The sequence below is a fragment of the Lagopus leucura genome, unplaced genomic scaffold (genome assembly GCF_019238085.1).
Source record: "Lagopus leucura isolate 7727_CA_CO unplaced genomic scaffold, USGS_WTPT01 Super-Scaffold_100018, whole genome shotgun sequence".
Lineage (NCBI taxonomy): Eukaryota > Metazoa > Chordata > Aves > Galliformes > Phasianidae > Lagopus > Lagopus leucura.
In genome coordinates, this window is record NW_024962272.1 from 8,240,877 (window position 1) to 8,263,074 (window position 22,198).

Consider the following 22,198-nt stretch of genomic DNA (forward strand, 5'->3'; position numbering starts at 1 on the left):
GAAGTTAATGTGAACTTATTAAAAAAAAAAAAAAAAAAGGCAATTTTATTACTATCTGTTGTATTTGCCTCTCTGTTCCCTTCTGAGCGATTTGTACAACTCCCACAGGAGAGACACTGCAAAGCATACTGGGATATTTGAATCCTATTAAGGCAGACATCTTAGATGTGGGAGTATGTAGACATTTGTTCGTTCTCCTTATAAAACTTTCTGTAGGATCCTTTGACTTGCCTTTTAATTTACAGTTGCCTATAAACAAAATGAAACAAAATCTTATGTAACTTGATCTTTCTCCAGCAGAGGTCAGAACAGTATAACATATTGCTCTACATCCATGTGAGCTCCTGTATTAGGAAAAGATTTGCCTACTATTTGTACCTGTAGGAGCTGACAGAAATAAGGATGCTGGTGGAGTTTCAGGTCAATTGTAAATTCGCGGGAAGGCCAGAAATTTGCTGGTGAAATATTTGGACTAATGCCAGTAGCATAATCTTTTCTGTGCTGGAGTTTGTTTGAAAGAAACTGAAACAAATAATTTAATTGGCAATCCGAAATAGGTAAAAAAATCCATTATTTGCAGATACTGGTTGTATTATTGCTTTCAAATAATTTTATCAATTTCTGGTTTTAAAAAAACACTATTGAATCATATACTCTGAACTATACGTTCACAGGCCAAAATATTCTGTCTTGACAACATGTAATGCTCAGCCAGGGGGACAGCTACAAGTACTGTTTATAGATATGTATAGAAGTCAAACTTCCTCTGATCTTTCAAGTCAGAAAGCTCTTACTGGAAAAGAAAAATAATACCCTCTGACTTACATGTTATGTGAAAAATGACTGACCAGCAATTTCATGTTTTGCTTATATAATGTGTAAATAATTTTCAGTTTTTCAGATTTTATAATTGCAATTTTCAGTTAACAATTTATTATCCCAAATAATTTTCAAAATACTTTTTCAAAGCAAAGATTCAAACTGCAAACTGTTGTTACTCCCCCAGTGAAGATAGCAAATGTGAAGAGTTCAGCATTATTCTGTCTTATGGACCAGGTGTAATAGACAAAATATCACAATAAAGTGAGATCACAGGCAGATATGTAACAGAAGAGAAAGCCATTGTTTTTTAAACTATTAAAAGAATGCAGTGGAGGAAAGGGTGATTGAGCTTCACACAAGTTCCCAGTGAATGCAAGTCAAACACAGCTCTCAGGCTGAGAAATCTGTTGCAGGTATCTACTCCTTTCCTATATCACGAGTGAACAGGAGTCAGGAATACATTGCTGTTCTCCAGTGTCCTTCCCTCTTCAAACACAAAATGTGAGAGGAAATGTCTTACTTCCAGTACCTAGCAAGGCAGAAGTGCAGCTATGTTTCATGCAGAGTAGTGACATATCTACTCCTTACTTTGTATTTAACTTAACCACAAAAAAACGCATTGACAAATAGTATTTCCCATACACAACGTTTATCTTTGCACTAGGAAATGATCTGATGACTGGAGCACCCTATTTATAAAGAAAGATTAAGTCAGTTGGGGTTGTTAAGCTTGGAGGAGAGAAGTCTCCATGGAAACATTACTGTGGCCTTTTAATATATAAAAACAGCTTATAAGAAAAATTGAAGAAGACTTTTTACTAGGACATTTAAATGGGCAAGAGGCAACAATTCTAAACTGCAAGAGAGTAAAGTTAGAATGGATATAAGGAAGAAATTCTTTGCCATGATAAATCACTGTCATAGGCTGCCAAAGAAGCAATGGATGCCCCATTCCTGGAGGCATTCAAGGCCAGGTAGGATGGGACTCTGGGCAACAGGACCTAGTGGCAATGGCAGATAGATTGAGCTAGATCATGTATGTCACAACTTTTGGCTTTCCTGGGCTATACTTAGTGAATAGAAATTGTCCTGCTCTGCATATATGTAGGTCACTCCAAAAGTAATGCCTGCTATATATTCCCATGGAAATGGCAATAGTTACATAGGTCACAACAAAACTATTTGATAGAGCAAATTCTCAAGTACAAAACACTATTTTTCAACCTAGTCACCACCACTACTTTTGTATTTTCACCAGTGGTGAGCAAAAGTATGCATGCCACACTCATAACAATCTTACCCACTGGCATCACTGCTGAAACACACCACCCATCACCTCACTGTGCTTGTATTCACTACAATACAAATCTCAATAACAACTAAGAAAGCATCAGTGAATGTCAATGGCTGCAGCTTTTTCCACATGGAGGAATTCAACATCACACCTTTGCTTCATGAGCACTTCGTATCAGATGCCATTTTGTCAGAGTGCCCCTCTGCTGCCATTTGTTACACAGCAACAGAATGTTACAAAGTATTGGCAGGAAGGTTCAACCTCTACTGCTGTGCCATCATCTGATTCTGATGCTATGGGTCAGCACAATAAAGTAGAAGGAATTACTTCCAGAACAGCCTTTTCAAAGTGCACAATATCATTATTATATAAGTAATAATATATAACAAAACATTTTAATTTTAAATATTTTTCTCTAAATATTAAAGAGAAAAAAAAAAAAAAAAAAAAAAGGGACAGAAATGAAAACATAAAACTAGTGGAATATTTGACCTCGCTTTTGTGAAACTGACAAACCAGTTTTGATAGCGGTGACTGTAGTTCTTAATGAGGTCTCAAGATGTTCATCAGAGACTTTTTGATGAAATTTTACTCTTCCTGTATTTCATCCTTGACAATAACTATCCAAAATTTGTGTACTGCCAAAAAGTGATGACATGAATAAGGTGTGATTGGAAGCTAAGGATATTTTTCTCTGGGAAGTTAGAGATTATGAAAGTTTGGCAAATGGACATGATCAGATTTTTAAGTTAAATATCTTATCTGTACATTCAATTTGAAAATGTGCAGGTCATGTATTTATATCAACTGAAAATAGTGCACAAATGTAAACTGTTGATTTTTTGGGAGGGCAATCTTGAAATCCCAAGCTGAGGGGTGCAGTTGACAAACCCAAGAGACACGGTGCTACCCAGAGGGACCTAGACAAGCTTGAGTAGTGAGCTCAGGAGAATGTCACAAGGTTCAACATACTGAAGAGCAAGGTCTTGCACCTGGCTTGAGGCAGCTCCCACTACCAATACAATCCAGGGGATGAAAGGATTGAGCACAGCCCTAGTGAAAAGGACTTGTGGATACTAGTGAATGGCAGATGAACATGAGCCAGCAATGTGCCCTAAAGAGACCAGAAAGCCAACTGTATCCAGGACTGCATCCAAAGCAGTGCAACTGGCAGGTCGAGGAAGGTGATTCTGCCCATCTACTCTGCATTGGTGAGGCCATGTCTGTCCAGATGTAGAGTCCTCAGTACAAAAGAGACATGGACCTGTTGGAGTGCATGCAGAGGAAGATCATAAAAAAGATCCCAAGGATGGAACACCTCTTCTATGAGGACAGACTGAGGGAGCTGGTGCTATTCAGTCTGGAGAAGAAAAGATTCTGAGTTGACCTGATAATAGCCTTTCAGTATCTAAAGAGGGTCTATAAGAAAGAACTGGACAAACTCTCATTCAGGATTTGTTGTGAAAGGACAAGGAGAATTGGTTTCTAACTTAAAGTTGAGCTCTGAGCAGTCTGATCTAGCAATAGATGTCCCTGTTCATTGAAGGAAGTTGGACTAGTCATTCTTTAAAGGTCTCTTTCAACTCTTTCTAAGATTCTGCGATTCTGTTTTGAAATTCCTACCTCAAAATGGAAAATAGGACTATGTATTCTTAGCTGGTCAAAGCCCTGTGTTTAGCCAGCGTATCAAAATGCATGCAATATTTGCCACTTCAGTCAGCACTGCCCAGCACTGCCCTCCCTGTGCCCTGCTTTCAGTTGACACAGCATTAATAGTGCACTGATGGTTCAGCTATTGCTGAGCAGTGGGCACATGCCAAGGGAGAGAGTGGGCTGCATTGCCTGAACTAGTCAATCTTTACAGTTCCTTCTAACTCAAAGATTTCTGTGCTTTTGTGATTTTATAAAAGACAAATATTACCTTAATTCCAGCTACCACAGCACAGTGTGGAAAAAGTTCTCTTGTCTTCTAAGAATCACAGAAAACTGAAATAGTGTGGGAATCCAGTAATCCAAAAGCAGGGAAAAAAACGTAAAGCCAACTCCAGTGAAATATGAAAGAGCATTATCAGAGTAATTTTCTTCACTGTATCCATTGCTGCAAATATTTATTTTATTCATGTGGGGCTATTTCTCTGTGGTGTTTTATGATATGCCAAAGAAATATAGTAGAATCCTCCATTTTACATGTGAAGTGATGGCACTGTCCCTGCACATGAGGTGAACTTTACTTATACTCCAACCAAAATTCAGAAGACTGCTGTGTGAAATCGTCATTGTAGTCTGGTATCTCTTTTTTGGGTTCACCCAAATGAATATATGACCAATTAAAATGCTTCAGTTGAGATCTCTCTGCAGCACAGCCAAGGAATAAGTGATACTTCTATATCACACCTAGAGGAGAGATGCAAGTTAGGGATCTGTATTCACAGAGGCAGAAATTTCACTTCTACTTTCACTGATTGTAGAAAGAATCTCAGAATAAAAAAAAATCTTTTTCTTCTTGCCTCCTCAGGAGTATCTGAAGTTTCTGTGAAAGCATCTTTTCACTAGGAAGTTACTCTGGTATATGTGCAGACCTGACTCAGATATGATTGAGATGAGTGACAAATATTTAGTACCAGATTCTTCCCAGTGTTTTCCTCTCTGCAAGAAATGCTGATATAGCAGTTTTCTCAGTAGATGGCACTTTTCCCATTTCTCTAGTTCTTCTACTGTAATAGAACTGTCCTTATGTCATGTGTGAGACAGGATGACTCCAGATCCCAGTGGCTATAGGGCCTTCTCCCTGTAACTGTGGGAAGCTGATCCCAAGTCTGTGCCAGGTTTAATTGCAATACTGCTCCTGGCTATTCTGTAATTGTTGACTAGGTGCTTGATTTTTATTAATTTTTCATGTCTAGATTCATTTTCAGTGTTCTTATGCCTTATGGGATACTCAGATCTCAGGCTACCTTCTGAAAGTGTTCACATGCAGAATTGCATCTTTCAGTCAAGAGCAGCAGCTCTGATTAGGATGACTTCTATGCTATTTTGCCAGTCTCCTGGGATTTCACGGTTGTGTTTGTGGAAAAATTACAGTGAAGAGTAAATGAAAAAAATATACTGTTTACTTTTTAAATTCAATTTTACACGTAATTTCTATGATATTGTGGCATAAAAATAATGATTTTTTGTCAGGCAAATGAGTAAATTAAAGAAAGTCCTGTATTAAAAACAAACAAACAAACAAACAAACAAAAAACGATCCTTCACAGTTCTAGAATAACGATATCATTGTTCCATCATACGTTTCTTACTTCTCTGGCAGGTGAGGCAAGTTAAAGCAAAATTTTGCCCACACCTCCTTAGGGCTATGAACATTTCCCTTACATAAATCCTTCTGCAGATATCCTTTTGACTTTGATTTTTCTTCATATATGCATACATATATATTTGTTGAGGAAGTGTTTGTATTGCATTGTAGCAATGGAAATATATATATTTACTGTGAAAACTTTATGACAAATGTCATAACAATAGAGTCATATTCCATATGTAAGCAATTGTTCAATGCTTTCCTGAAATCCTCATTAATACCTACATCAAAGACTCAGCTAGATGGCACACTACTGATAAGCAGGGTATCTGTGAATGACTGCTTTTCTACAGAACTGTTCCTTAATTAACAAAAAGGAAGAAAATACAAGATTCTGAAAAATAATTTAAATGACAATAAATTAACTTCTCTAGCCAGGCTATAGAAGTTCTCAAATACTTCATTCTTCTTTGCTTAGTAGAGAAGATTGCTGTAAATATTACAGAAGTTTAAGAATCATACTCTGTCTTTTCTGCACTATGTACTTGCATTTCTCTTAAACTAAGATTTAACTATGAATTATCTGTCCATTTTGCTGAGTTTGTTCTAAGCAATTTTTATTCTGAATTTTAAATTACTGTGTATGCAGGTCTCTAGCATTTTGGTACTATATTCCTTAAGTAAACATATAAAGAGGAGCTGTAGAATTTAGGAATTGGGCATAATATTCTAAATCAATTTATTTCCCAGTATTTTGCACAATTTGGGTTATTTTTTTCTACCTCTTTAAAAAGTTCAGTATATTTTCCTGCCTCAAATCTATTACCTTTCATGTATTTTCTGCTAACATATTTTCCTTTTCATGAAATATATTTTATATCATTGCTTCCTTCAAATTCACCTCTTAGGCCCTTAAATATTTTGGGAAATAAAATCTTTACCACCTTACTTACTCACAAAATCCCTTTCTTTGATTACTACGAACAAGATTTGATCTTGATGTGTATTTGCTAGGTAATTGTAGTCTATGTGCAAATATGCACTGACATACACACTTGCAGATTTGTGCATCAGTACTTCAGAGAAGCAAGTTTTCTCATAGAGAACACAATGACTAAAAAGTAAACAGATATTTTCTGTTTAATCATTTAATGTCTTATTTATACCATAAGAATTTCAGTTTTAAATATTTAACTTGTTTCTGGATTCTCTCAACTGGTGTGCTCTTTTTTCTGTCCTCAGATTTGTTATACATTTCCCTGGCTGAATGTCATTATTAAAACTCTCACCTTCAAAATAATTTATTCTATGCAGCATTCAAGAGAAAGATTATTATTGAAGTTGTCCATTTGATTTGCTTAAAAATTAAAGAGATAAAATGCACCTTACAGATAGAACATACTTTTGGAAGTCAAAGCAGTAGTGTCATGCAAACAGTCCTGGGGCAGTAAAGCAACAGACTACAAGGAATAACTCATTCTTCTGTTCAGAGGATAGTGATATTCACAGAAGATGTTTACCTGAATTATATGGATATTTCCCATGTATTTATGTGGAAAACAAGAAGGAAACAAAGTAAAACAGGTACTAAAAGTGTCAATGAATAAACCTTATAAAAAGATGTAATTTGACTAAATAAGGTTAAAAAATTGAACTCAATGAACTTACATATGTAAGTGAATAAAACTTGCCACGAATAAACCGGTAGAAGTTAACAATTCAGACTGTACAGACGTAAAGGTGGATAAAAGTGACAGATAATATACTAAAGTTTTTGCAAGATCTCTTTCTTTAGTGAAGTTTTGTACGTCACGTATGGTAAAAAAAGCACTAAAAAGCGATTCCTGAAATAAAGGCTTATACGCTATGATCTACTTTACAAAAGTGAACAGACTAATGTATAGGCATTTTACATTTTGTTAAAGTAATTGAGAATTCTCTGAAGTGGAGTACAGTGACACAATGCAAACTGAGAGAACATACTGTGAGCGTGACACACAACCTGAGGACACCTTACTTTGTTGATCATAAGGTTTAGATTTCTAGGATGCTTCCTTCTGATTAACTCTCCTTATGGCTAATGTCACCAGTTGTTTGCTTATGATTGTTTGCTGACGTCTAGAGAAAAGCATAAGATACCCTAAGTTTCCCATCTATATATATCAGCAAAATGCAAGATATAAGTGCTGTATGTTACACTCTGATGTTTTTTTATATCTATAGAGAGGACTGGTTGTTTTGCTCATTTGTATAACACCACACAAATTATCCACATAAATAACTCTAGTACTGCATTTCTCAATCTTATTAAAGTTATTTCTCACGGCATTCAATTTGGAAAGCTAATTTCATTTCACATCTCCTTTACAGTAGTGTTAACAGAGAAAGTAATCATGCTGCATGGGAGAAGAGTTGCATTAAGAAAAGGAGGTTGAAGTAGGAGAAATCTAAGTGCTTTTCCCTCTGCACTTTTGGTGAGAGACTAATGAAGAAGCTATATGTGTTTTTCTGAAGGGATGTAATTCAGGTATGTGAGCTCACAGTGCTTCTCTCTCCACCCTCCTACTGCTGTTTGAACTTTATTGGCTCTCATGATTTGTAGTCATCTGAGAACAGGCAGCAGTAGCTGACATATAGAAGAGACTTTGCACTCAAAAGTTCCTTGTAGTTCTTTGTTGTTCAGTTGTTTAACTTGGTCTTGTGAAACATTTTCTCTCTTCCTACTCTTTTTTTTTTTTTCTTTTTTTTGTTCCCCCTGTAGATACCTACAAACACATCAGCATTAATAGCGAGTGACTGTATCTTCTTTCTCTTTCAAACTGAATCCCAACCCCAAAACACAAAATGTTTATTGGTCAGAACATTCAGAAATAAGTACTTAATTTTATTTTAGACAATTTTGACTTAATACATAGAAAGAAATATTTACTCTTGAAATTCCCCACGTAGAGAAAACAACAGGTAAAGAATGTTGAATACTGAGTATATTAATATTGAGTAACTTGTGTTGAGTGTTTATTCATCATTATCATCTGGTAAAGAAATCTCTGTAGACAGATTCTGATTTTCTTGTGTTCCTTTAATACCCAAATGCAAACACTGGCAATTTTTTCTTGTAGTTAAGCCTTGACCAGGGTACTAAGTGAAAGCCCAAAAATTGTGCAAAAAATAAGTGCTCTGTGGATTACCAGTGAAGATTTATGTGAGATAACTTGTGTTAATTCTCTTCTCTGAGGATTCCTGGAGACAGTGGAGTTCATAAGATCTTATTTGTTTTAAAAAGCATCGAGACTGCAGATAAGCAGTGTCGATGATGCTTTGTGTTACAAACTTCTCTCTACTAAGGATGCATTTTAGTACTGTGAATTGTCTGTTCATAGCCAGTGTCTGATAGTTTTTGTCTATCTATCTGTACACTAGATCTAATTAGACAATATTCACTAACACATTTCTTCTTTCACATTCTTTTGAAGACTTTCTTGGTTTTTTTTTTTTTTTTTTTTTTTTTTTTTTTTTTTTTTTTTTTTTTTAATAGAGGTGGTTATGGATAACATTGTTCTCACTTGATTCACTGCCTGTCAGACATTCTTAATTTCCAATGGCAATAAATCTCTAATCTTGCTCAAATTTTTCCAGTCTCATTGTACTGTCACCACATGTTCAGCTCAGTCCTCAGCATATTCACTATATCTAATAACGAGCTTTATTCAGAAAGAGTGTAGCATCTGGAATCACCAGCAATCTTCTAAGGAGCTAATACTTAAACCGTTGATATTTTGCACTGTCTGGCAGGTATGATAACATCAACATGCCATTTTGGTTGCTAAAGCTAGATGTCAGCTATATGGTTCATACTATGTCATCAAAATTTCTTAATATTCTATGACAGAAGTACTTATAGTTAAAGAATTTTTCTGCAGTGATAGTGAGAGTATGGTGCTCTGTTACAGTGGTTTAATTGAAAAGTTAACCAGAAGATGTCAAATTGACAAGGAGCATATTAAGCTTGACATTACTTAGTCATAGCGTTATACTCCACATAGAACAATAAGAAATGTGAGGTATATAAAATAATGTATTCAGAAACAAACAGCAAAGAACTATCCTTTTCCATTTGCTCTCCCTTCTTCTCCCTTCTCCATTATTTGGTTCTCAATACCTCTTACTCTAATAATTTTCTTCTTGAAAGAGTTTGCTACTTCTATTCTGCTCCCATCCAGGGCAACCTTCATGTATTTTGGTTAATACTTACTTACCAAACACCTTGGCTAACTCAAATCTTTCTTCACTGTCTACTAGCAATATGCAGAAGTGGCTGTGGCCACTTTATTATACTGTTTATTAATCATCTTCGTTACTGCCCTTGGACCAAATTTCACAAGTCAGAGTTTCAACAGTCAAATCATTTGATAACAATTATGTTTACTGGGTCCTCATACCCATCCAATTTTTTTCATGCAACAGTTGATTTATGTCCTTCCTGCAAGACTACAGAGCATTTTATTTGACTGAGTCAGTTTATGTTTTGCTTCCAGATCTTTAACTTCTGTTTCCAGAGCAGTATATTTGTCAAGCCACTGTTTTTCTCTCAGTGTAGCAGAGGTTATAATTCAGCCCTTGAGAAGAGTCTAAAATCTCAGGGAGGCCTCCCACAAAGTTAACAAGGAACTATTATTCCCAAATTTTTGGAGACTCTTCTTTGCTTCTTTAAGTGGAACCTTTCCTAATAAGGATTTTTTTAAATATGAGTTTTCAGTAGAAGGATAAATGAAAGGCAATTTTAACACCAAGAAAACTCGGATGAGGAGAACAGAAGAATCAGGCAGTGAAAACATGATCAGACAGTAAACATGGTGGTAGTGGGAGCAGGGTGAGTGGGGGCTCTTATTCTGTTAAAGATCTTCACATTAACTTTTACAGAATTATAGTGAGATCTTACAGAACCTCAAGGTAACCCTCAGCTTTGCTCTAACTCTTTCTTGCACTCCTAATTCTGCTATTGTTTCATTCCTTTCTTCTTATTTTTCTTGCACTTGACTTTTCTGCACTCATTTTTTGTGTTCCAGACAGAATATCCTACTCTTTTCCCCTCAAATCCTTTTGCTTGCCAAGATCTCACATCTTTCAAATTCCTCCCTAAGACCTCCTTCATCAAGGAATTTTAACTCCTTATCCAAGCCAGATGCCTTTCTTGCTCTAAATACTTTTTCCGTATCTTCTCTTGTGTGTCTTAAAAGACATGGATATCTGGCAGTCAGGGATTATCAGTAATTTTCTTCCTTGAGACAGAATGAGAATTTCTTATTGTTTCATTGTTTTGACTGATCAATCTAAGAGTCCTTCTATCTCATGGTTGCCATTCAGTAGTTTTCCTCTTTAAAAATTACTGCAAATATGGGGATGCTTTTGCCATGGCAAGACTTAAAGGACCTCAGATTTCTAGGACTTGTTTTTTTCATACTGCAAGAATGAGACAACTTACCAATAAGTATGCAAATGCTAGTCCCTTGTCAACCTTTTAGGAAAACTTAAGGAGTGCATTCAATAGTGTTAAAATTTAGAAATTTTTATCCATGAATGAAATCATCCCATTCAGTTCAATTGGGATTTTATTATAGAGTTTTTTTTTTTTTTTTTTTTTTTTTTTTTTTTTTGCTTAGGCATCCACTGATATATTAAAAAAAATCACTATTTCAATCCAAATAAAAACTATATATTTAGTAACTGCTAGTGACTATAAAAGTCAGCTTTCAGGATATTTAAAAGGAAGTGCAACAAGTTCACTCCTCTTTTTAAATTTCAATCTCTGTGAAATGCTGAGCAGAACTTTACTAGCACTATGAGCAGTGTTTGCGTAAACTATTGCTTTTCTCATGTTTCATCCTAGTAAATTTCAATGGTGTAATGTGATAATAATTTAAGCCCAGAAAAAAAGGGCCTCAATGATTACTGTGTAATATTTGCAGAGTTTTAGTCATCATTTATCCCTGCCCAGACTGGGTGATCATAGTTTACTGTACGTATATGCATATATAATGCAAAGACTGGAGTATTTAATTATGCAAGCATAGTTATGAATACTCTCAGTTGTGAAAGGACTCACTGGTAAAAAAAATTTATGCTTTGCATGTGTGTATGTTCGTTCACAGACAGATTGTACTAGTATTAACAGTGAGTACATTACAGAGAGAAATCCACTCCTGATCTTGATTCTGCATTAGAAATGAAGTGGTTGTGAAACAAATGGGTCTGTATTTTTGAAATTCCAGGTACATTTTTGTGATGCACCGTGAACTGCTTTTCTCCTGTTGGGTAAACTGGCCTTAGTGTGTCTTTCTCAATCATATCCCATGTACTGTAGACAAACACAGATATTCTGAATTCTTCAAACTTACCAGATGCCAAAAGGTGTACTTCTTTACACTAGCAGCTCTTTGGAACAACTTCAATGTATCATCAGATTAACCAAAAGATATACTTGGTTCTGATGAAAATGTTGGGTGTTTCACCTCAGTTGAATGGCAGTCTTTGGTTTTTTTTTGCTCTCTTTATTCTCTCTCTCTCTCACACACACACGCAACACACATTAACACACTTCCCTGACACAGGATTTTTACAAAAATGACCAAATAATGTTATTACTGGATGTTACATTTTGATCACATTGGATTATTTCAGTTGGCGAAGCAAAGGAAACTCTTATCTTCCCTTCTCTCATTATTTCCCGTTTGTCATCTGTTAAGAATTTTTGATGTATTTATCACTTCAGAGCCAAATGCTGTCTCTCAGCAAAGGGCCAGTGTTTCATATCTTTCCATTTATGACACTCAAAGAATAAGGGAGTTTAGTCTCTATAAAGACAAGATGATATATTTCCAATGACCTCAACACATCAGTGAAACAGTAGTGCATCATAAAGGATGTAAAATATGTCCCATGTAATGCCCAGTAGTAAGACAGTGCAATATAAAAGACTAAAGAAAAAGTACGTTTCACTTTTGAAGTATGATTTTATCATTCTTTAATAGTATCCAGATTACATTTGTGTAGTACTCATGATGATGAAAGAATTCAGCAGTTGTAGAAAGTTATACAGAAGAAGTCCATTATTTTGAAAGACACAAAACAGTATTCACCTGCTAGTTACTCATAAGTGCTTTTGGTAAGGCCACAAAGAAAAAACAGCTTGCCATCTAACATTTACAAGACCACATAAATTCCAATAGTACATGCAAGATATAAGTGAAAGGATCATTTCCATAGCACTATGGAGAGCTTCCACTGAAAATAAAAATAAATCTTAAGGAGTTAGTCATTTTCCAAACATTAAATTTTCCCTTTCTCAGTTAATTACATTAAATTTTCTACTTTATTATTTATATTGTTAATGTAAGCAAGCTTTTCTTTTACAATCAGGAAGCAAAAAGGTTAATGAATAATGCAGGACATAAAGCATTTCAGAATTCAAATAGCTTTTTCAGGTTCATTTGAAGAAGCTAAATTCTGCACATCAAGAAGAATTACGAGTTCTTCTGTGGAATCTTGATTGTGACAGTCTTAACTTCAGTGTATTCTTGAAGGCCGTATTCTCCCCTAGACAAAAGAAAACCAAGAGAAATACCGAAGTTAATAAGTTAATGCTTTTTATACAAATTATGTCCTTATACTTTCCGTGGCACTGTTCAATTGCACAGATGGGTAACAGGGTTAATAGACATATCTGTAAGACATCTGTGCAGTTAAACTGCTTTTGGATGCCTTTCGAAAAGCTGTAATAATTGTTTCCTGGGAAAAGTGGGAAAGAGAGTGGTTTCATTTCTGTGCAAAAGAATGGCATTCAGTCAGTGTAGTGCATTTCTAAACTTAGTTTGTGTGCAACAAATCAGGCATGCATTGGGTCTTTGCAGGCATACACAACACGTCTTTTGCCAAAGCCTTCCTCTGCTGTCACGAGTCTTTTCCAGAGTGTAAGAAATAGAAGCTTAATCTCAAGTAAACTGGAGCAATAATTAATCCTCTGTGAAATCTCTGAGACTGTGAAAATACTTAATCTTAGTGTGATGTTCTTAACATGATTCCACCTTTAGGTTTTACATGACAAGATGAAGTTTACTTATGTGTCTAGCTGGTTGGCATTTGATGCAGGAAAGGTATTTAGACATAACTTGACCGGTTTTTCAGAACCAAAGTTTCTGTGATGCAACACTACTCAGTTCCCAGAAAAATCTAGATACTCATGTACGCAAAACAGAAATCTGTACTCCGGACTCCGCTGTGGGAAAATGAATCCCAATTTTCTTACTGTTTTGATGACGTATTTTATTATTACGTGGCATTTAGTAGTTCACTTCATAGTGGTGTTAAAACTCCAAGAACTATATAGGGATTTTTTTTCTGGGATTCCAGGAAACTGATGGTTTGACACACTGACTTAATTCAGTGCAATTTTTTCACACATATTTCTGCCGCTTCTACAACTGATTCCCACCTGCTTACAAAGCTTTTGGTTTTTTTATTTTTATTTTTCTTTCATTTTCCATGGCAGACCTTTATCTGGTGCTTATTCCTTTCCTCACTATTCCTTGCTCTTCAGTGGCAATATATTTTTTATTAGAGTACTAGTTGCGATTTTGGACCAAGCATTAGGAAAAACTTCATTTGCACAGATCTGAACTGCTACAAAATGCACAGTAGTGCATTTCTGTGATATTATTGATTTCCCATTTTTTTCTTTTTTTTTTTTTTTTGCCACAGCAAGTAAATCTTCAAAATAATTCTACAAAGGTCTATAATTCAGAAGTGAAAATTTCCCAATTTTCTGCAATCAAGTGCATAACAGTCGGTGTTAGCAATGGTCCAGATGTGGTGAGTTTTTTTTTTGTTTGTTTGTTTTTGTTTTTGTTTTGAATTTTGTTTGTTTTCATTTCATTTTCTGATTTTCTCAGCATTTATATAAATCTCTTCCCTTTGAAGCCATTGGCACATCATTTGCTATCAGGAGCATATTGAATTCAATAATAAGAAAGCATGAAAATCCTAGCTTTTATTTCTTTTAAATAATAAAAAAAAATCTGATGTCTTTCCCTTGCATTTCTTAACAAAAGTCTACTGTGATTTATGTTGCAAGAAGCCCAAAAGCAAAATGCTGTAATGTAGGAAAAGTGTAGGATATCGTATCTTTAACAGCATAGCACATGATATGAATCTAATGCTACTATGAATATCAGAATGAATGTGGATGAAAGAAGATGTGATTCAAACTGAAACTGTAGTAAATCTTAAGTCTGAAACAATTTGATTAGCTTTTCATTTCTATAAACTGTTCCATTTCTTTTCCCACTTCTCTGGGAAAAGACAAGAGTATTGCAACTATATAGTTATATTTTACAATGCATTTAATCAAGTTGGATAGTAAATTCAAGGATTTTAAAATGTCTTGTATTCTTAAAAAAGAGACACTTACAGGGGATTCCAAACTATGCATGATTTCTGTGTACATATATGCATGTCGATGACACTTTCTATATATATGCAAAAACCGTACACCATAAACACAATGATTAGTTTTTCATATTAATAGTCTGCAAACTACTTCACAGTTATTGTGAAAATTGTCTTTATAATGGAATTCTTTGCTTGACATTCATGATATTTCTGAATATTACACAGAGTAGTTTGTCAAAATCTCAAGTTGGTCATCCTAGCTGTGAATATTAATAGCTGGAATTTGGAATTTCATCTTCTATTTCCAATGAATCTACAGTATTAAAGTTGTTTACTTACATTTCTCTTCCATTTCCTGACATCTTAAATCCTCCGAAAGGACACTGAGCTGACAATGCACTGTAACAATTAACCCTGGAAGAATTGTAAAAAAAAGACTTTAGAAAGTATGAAACAACCTTTCTCACTTCTGACAAATCTGTGTTGTGCCATCAGCTATAATATATTTGTGGTGATAAATCTGTGGTAAAATACATATGAGTAATGCATTTGCAAGAAATATGCTACTGTGATGAAGTAGCATATTGATCAAAAGTCTTCAAGCTGAGTGAAAGTCACATCTTTCTTCTGATAGTAACAACGAATCTCCTTCCTAATCAATGAATCAGCTCTCAACCCAAATCTAAGCAGAGGTAGTTCTGCTGTATGTCTACTTTCAATAGGCAAATTCAGGTCACTTAAATGTTTGTTTAGTAAACTTTTTTTTGGTTCTTCTCAGTGTTAAGCCATTCTGTACTTGTGGCTGAAAACAAAATACAAGGATACAGTGAATAAGGATGGAATGGGAATTTGTACTAACAAGAGTTTGGGCAGAATACGCATTGTACTCCATAGCTGAGTAGCAATTTCTATTTTTCAACATTGTCAAATCAGATGTTCTCTATTTTCACATCTTACATTTTTTCCACTGCCAGTCTAACGGTTTATTAGGAAAAGGACTGGATATTAGGAAAAGGCTCTTTACCAAGAGGGTGGTTGGGCATTGGAGCAGACTCACAGGGGCAGTAGCCAAAACTGTTAGAGTTCAAATGGCATTTGGATAATGCCCTCAGACATCCAGCCTAGTTTTGAGTAGACCTGTGGAAAGCCCAGATTTGGGCTCTATGATCCTGGTGGGTTTCTTCCTACTCAGCATATTTTGTAACTCAGTAAAAAGGTTTTTTTTCATTGTTAAGGATTCCTAGACAGATCAACAATTGCAGAAGAGTGAATAACAAAGATTTTACTTTTGTTTTAACCTTTCATCCTTTTGAAAGAATATTATCTCTTAGGTCAAACTTGTTAACTTTTATAAAACATATGTTTTTAAGTCACAAGACATCAGCAGAAATTTGTACTCATGGCATGTCCTTATATATAAAAAATAGTAAGTACACGTGCTTTGAGTGCCAGTGAAATTAATTGTTCACTTTCTGATAGGAAAATGTGCGACTCTTTGTCAGAAATTACATAGTCTGATGTTCCTTCAGGTTTCCACTTTTGCTTCTCCCAGCCTTTGCCTTTTAGTTCCGTACAGGTTGTCTTTTTCTTTTCCACTTCTACATGACAGTTTTTTTGCAAGTTTTTTCTGCCTTATGGTTCCCCTTAGCATCTTTTCCTCCCTGCTTATAACTGTTCTTAGAATTATAAAATCACAGAATCCATAGAGTTGGAAGGGATCTTTAAAGGCCATCTAGTCCAGCTGCACTGCAATAAACGGGGACATCCACAGCTAGATCAGATTGCCCAGGACCCGATTCAAGCTTGTCTTGAAAGTCTTCAGGGACAGGGCATCAGCCACGTCTCTAGGCAAGCTGTTCCAGTGCCTCACCACCCTCTCTGTAAAAGACTTTTTCCTTCTATCCAACATAAATCTACTCTCTTTAAGCTTGAAGCCATTTCCCCTTGTTCTATCCCCACAATCCTGCTTCTTCGATCCGTACTGATTCTTACACTTTTTTGAATCACGTTATATCAATCTTTTCATTCACAGGAAAATTTTCTGCACAGATTAATGGTCAAGCAACTTCAAATAATGGATTTATTTGCACATTACAGAAAATGATCCCTGCAAATTGAATATGTATTGGGTTACCCCCAAATCCTGAATAGAAAAGAAACCAGTGTCTTTACTGCCTTTCCTTTTGTTTTCTTTCACTTTTAGTAAGCACATGTAATTTTTCCAGACTAAGTTTACAGGGCAAATGTGTGAAGAACAGAAGTATTTCTAATATCTCAGTAGGTATGGACAAGTGAGGGTTGAAATACAATAATGTACCAGCAAAAGCAGTTTTCTGGTTTTCTGCATTTCTGAGGGAAGATTTAAATGAGTCATGACTTACCACACTGTCCCAGCCTGAAGAGCAGCTGCAAACGTCAGTGCTTTATCAATGTCTTTGGTAAAAACTGCTGCTGCTAAGCCATAGGTAGTGTTATTTGCCCTCTTGATAACTTCATCTATAGTTTTAAACTTCATGATTTGTTGAACAGGTCCAAATATCTGTTTTAGGCACATACAAATACATGAAGTGGACTATCGTATCTCATTATCACAATTTATAAACAATAAAAAATGTTTCTTTCAGACAGTCTTGTTCCTAAATTCAATCAGCCAAGGTTATCCATGTTAGAGTTCTAAAATGGATTATAAATTAACATGGAGGTAATATTTTTATAGCATGGAGCAAATCAAGTTGGCCTCTTGTAAAAAGAAAAAAGAAAAAAATGAATAAAGCAATAGATAAGAAACAATACACAATGAAAATAAATAAATAAATAAGATGAAGAGATGCCTAGCATAACAGCTATGTAGCATGGAGTTATGGTATGTTACAGATCTATACTGGTGACTAGCCAACTGGTATTTCTTCAGGAAACTCCAAGTTGAAAAAGGTATTCAACGTATCTCTCTCCTAAACTTTTAATTAGTCCTTCATTTCTGCAGATATCAGCACTATTAAACATGCGCACCAGTCATATATGTTCTGCTCTCTTTCTGGGTTCAATATGAGAAAATATTCTATTAAACTTCTCTTTCTCACTGCTATCTCTGTGTTTGCAGCTATATATGAACACTACCTACTACTTCATGCTAACACTGTGTAGGGCAGGGGGGCATTATTGCATCTAATTGCTTCAGTTCCCATCATTTATGAGACTTCCACTTGATTCTATTGGAAAATACTGACTCCTAGTTTCTAATTGGTGTTGCGAGGAATTATTAACACTGATTACAAAAACCAGTGAGCATTTCTTCAGTGTGCAAGCCTGAGATTAAAAATCCAAGCATTCTTTAAATTGCCTTTGCTCTCTGTGGTTTTGTTACTCAATAGATTCAAAATATTGTGAGAAGGTCAGTTCTTACAGTTCTGCTGAGCTAAAGGGAAGAAATAAACCTGTATCTGTGATGTCTCCTACCTGTTTTACAGATCAGAAGAAACGCTTCAAGTTACTTTTTGAGCAACTTTATCTGATTTTTCTTGTCTTTGCAATTAGCACTCAGTGCTCTGGTGTTCATTCTAACTTAGCCTTTTTAATTTTGCTAAACATATGAAGTATGAGCAGCAGCATGCATTAGCAGTCTTGCTGGCAAAAAGAAGTAACTCCTAGATGTCTTACAATTTTGAAGGAGCTTTCTAGCATGAAGAAATATAACAGACAATAATTGCACTAGTATTAACCCAGAGAAATGAAAGCCAAACAACACAGAGAATGAAGAGATCATAACTTTACTTTGAGACTGTGCTCACAGAAAAGCTCTGCGCTCATAACCCTTTTCCTTCCAGCTTGTCATTGCTAACCTAGCACTGCCCCCTTAGTTGGTTCAGTACAAGCCCTTCAACACTGCGTGGGTACTTCTGCAAAGGAATTTAGATTAAGCAACCCTGCAGAGGCAACACTTTTCTGTAATTGTCACCAAGCAAAACGCCCGTGGAAGCACAACTCATTGCAAAATAGCTGTTTGGTGCCTATTGTGTCAAAACTGCAACTTGAGCTGCTCCTTAGGGACTGCAGAGTTCACAAGTTATGTTTTCAACATTTGTTTCTCTGTTACAGTTACCATAGCTGATATGTGAGACATGGGCAGTATGAGGTGACGTAATTAACAGACCCAGCCTTAACATTTCTTATCTCTTATCAGCTTAAGGTGGTGCCTTTGCTGGCAGGCCAGCCTCATACTCCTCTCCATTGACCTCTAATGGACTGGTGAAAGAGGCCTAAGAAACCAAGAAAAGGACTTCAAACACCAGGCTGGAACAACAGATTAATTTGGAACATTTTTATATAGTCACTTGACCTTCTGAATGGATATTTTGTACACACATTTAAACTGAAAATCTCCAGTATTGATTGCCAAGAATTTATTTACCTCTTCTTTGGCGATGCGCATATCATCCGTAACATTAGAAAAAACTGTGGGCTGGATGAAGTAACCCTTGTTTCCCCATGCACCTCCTCCACATTCCAGTTTGGCTCCTTCTTTTTTTCCACTCTCAATTAGATCCAGGATTTTTTGAAACTGCTCCTTATCAATCTAAGTGAAAAGATACACAGGGATTAAAACGGTGTCAAGCTCACAACTTAAAAATGTTCCAGCTTTGTTCAACAGCATGTGTTGAAGAAGGACATCTGGAAAGCCCAGCAAACATTCTTGTCAATAACTTCTAAAAACTATTCAGGTAAATCAGTAATGAGAAATTTTCACTCAGAAAAATCAGCTGTACAAGGACTGATAGCATGCGTATCTTCAATATAAATGAAAGAAAATCTATAAAATAAACATATATGGTACTTTTTCCAGAAGTGTTCTCAGCTGCAAATGATTCATACAAATAAGAATTGATGAGCTTGTTTCTGAAGTTATAACAGGGGGATTGATCTAGCCTGCAAGATTCTCTTGTACTTCATTGGGGCTGGTAGATTGGCCCTGCTGTTTTTCTAAATCATTAAAGAATGTTAAAAAGAAATGGTACAATATAACTGAAATTCACTGCTGTTTTTAAGTTCTGAGTTGTTAGTAGAATAAAGACTCTTAGCTTTTGTGGTTTGGGAAATATAGATTGCAGATTTTGTTGGTTTTTTTTTTTATTGGACGAAGACAACTTCTGTCCTTCTTCCCCAAGTTCACCAAGAAAGACAGCATGGAAAGGGAAGGGAAAGGGAGTTTATGATGGTGGTACAGTAAAGGTTTATATTTCTCTAACCTCTTCCAGTTTTTTTAGCTACAAAAGAGATAAAAGCAAATATTGTGAACAGGACAAGGAAGAGCTCACATTTACCTCTCTCTTCTTCCCTCTTCAAATCTACTAATCAGCCCTTCATGCATTAGAGAAATTATCTACAAAGTAACATTTATTTCAAGAAAAATTCAATGGTAATTCATGCTGTTTGGTGGAGGCATACAATACAACACCTTTTTTTTTTTTTTTTTTTTAACTTAAATTTTTAGAGTCATAGAATCCTTAAGAGTTGGAAAGCACTTTTAAGGGTCACACAGTATAGCTCCCCTGGAATGAATAGGGACATCCACAGTAAGATCAGGTTGCTCAGAGCCTGGTCCAGCCTGGCCTTGAGTGTCTCCAAGGACAGGGTTTCCACTATCTCTCTGGGCAACCAGAGAAAAAGATTCTTTTCAACAATTTCATGAATCTTCAATCTGTCAGAGTTCAACTTTTCAATCTCTAGCTAATGAAGACACTAAAATTACTTCTGGGGGGGCTCTTGCACAAAAATTCTTTTCTGTGTTCATAGTCATCACTCAGTGAAGTAGACATATATTTTATTCTCTTACTCATGCAATAAAAAGGTGTCATTTCACTTAAACAACAAATATTACTATTTCAGTCATAGAACAACACAGCATTGTAAAAGGTTTGGGAGATTCCTGGATGTATATTAGACTAAACAGTTATTCAACTAAAGCTGTGATAAAAGCTTATAATTTTAGGGGTATTTATTTCTGGGGATATTTATAAGGAGGTGATTTTTAGTTCCATGTGCTCCCCTTGTCATTATCCTTTCAAACAATTGCCTTAGTGCACAGTGAAGATATAAAGTTTCTGCTACCCTGGTGGCCAAATATCTCTTGTGCATAAACATCATGAAGAGAAAATGTTTAGATGATACAGCTCAAGTTTTTTTCAGTCATTTCTTTGTTATTGTTATCATCATAATTTTTCTTAATAATCTGTGAATTATCATATATATGTTATTTTACATTTCAGCAAGGCTTTTGTATTTTCTTTCATGCCTGCTGTGCAAAACACTACCCAAACTTGTGGCCTGAGGGAGGTGCTCTCCCAGAGAGCCTACGAACTGATGGGAAAAATTTGGTTTTCAATGAAGCTATATGACACAGGAACACAGTGAATCAGTTCACATTTAATAGGGAATCTGTTGGCATAATCTTTTGACACCAAAAGAAAAAATACAAAATTTTGATTTTTAATTGTGTGGTATTCTAAAACTGAGATCAGTATAACAAAGACCTAGCATCTTGAAAAATGCTCTCAGCTTTAATTTCCTGAAGTTACTCACTTACTGAGGCACCAATTGAATATAATGCTAGCACTCTAATATGGGTGGTATGGGCAACTTGCACTTTTACAGCTGTTGCACTGGAACTTTTCAAAGCATTGAAGTTCTGTGTAATGGTCCCCTTTTCCATACCAAATGGATCTGGAAAAGAGAATGAAATCGTACTCCTGTCTTACTAATTCTCTGATGGAAATGCAAACAGCCCTCACTCCAGTTTTTCTTCCTAATTCTCGGTCTAGTCACTAGTCAACGGTTCTCAGCGTTAACACTAAAACAAGAGCAGATTTAGGAGTACATTAAAGTGGGATGCTCTGCCAAAATTAAATGAGACATATATTACTCACTTGAGGGCCTTGCTGTACACCAGGTGACAGAGGATCCCCAAGAATGTATTTCTTTGCTCGTTCAATGCTCCGACGAACAAACTCGTCATAAATAGGCTCCTCCACAAAAATTCTGGATCCTGCTACACAACACTGTCCTTGGTGGTAGAACAGACCAATGTGTGCAAATTCCACAGCTTCATCCACTGCGAAGAAATGCAGACTTCATCAGTCATGAATTTGAGTGGTCACCTCATGAATTATTTCTAGATTTGCTATGTCATCTCATTTCTCTTTTTCCCGCTTTTTATTTCCATGATCATTTAAAATATAAGAATTCACTCATTCTATCAATGTCCAAAGCTACTCTTATACACAGCAGCACTGTATTCTGAAAAAAAAAAACATTCAACTGTTTTATGTCAAATATTGATTCAGCAT

General features: G+C 35.6%; 1 protein-coding gene across 1 annotated transcript in view; it reads right to left on the bottom strand.

Annotated features, from left to right (window-relative positions):
- Positions 1 to 12,418: 12,418 nt before the first annotated feature.
- Positions 12,419 to 22,198, bottom strand: part of ALDH1A1 (aldehyde dehydrogenase 1 family member A1) — a 32,227-nt gene continuing 22,447 nt past the window's right edge. Inside the window, exons 9-13 of the mRNA XM_042877503.1 lie at positions 21,779 to 21,963; positions 19,267 to 19,431; positions 17,240 to 17,397; positions 15,198 to 15,272; positions 12,419 to 13,007 (exon numbers count right to left, since the gene is read on the bottom strand). Coding sequence (XP_042733437.1) covers positions 12,935 to 13,007; positions 15,198 to 15,272; positions 17,240 to 17,397; positions 19,267 to 19,431; positions 21,779 to 21,963 — 656 coding nt within the window. The 3' untranslated portion in view covers positions 12,419 to 12,934. The remainder of the gene's footprint in view (positions 13,008 to 15,197; positions 15,273 to 17,239; positions 17,398 to 19,266; positions 19,432 to 21,778; positions 21,964 to 22,198) is intronic.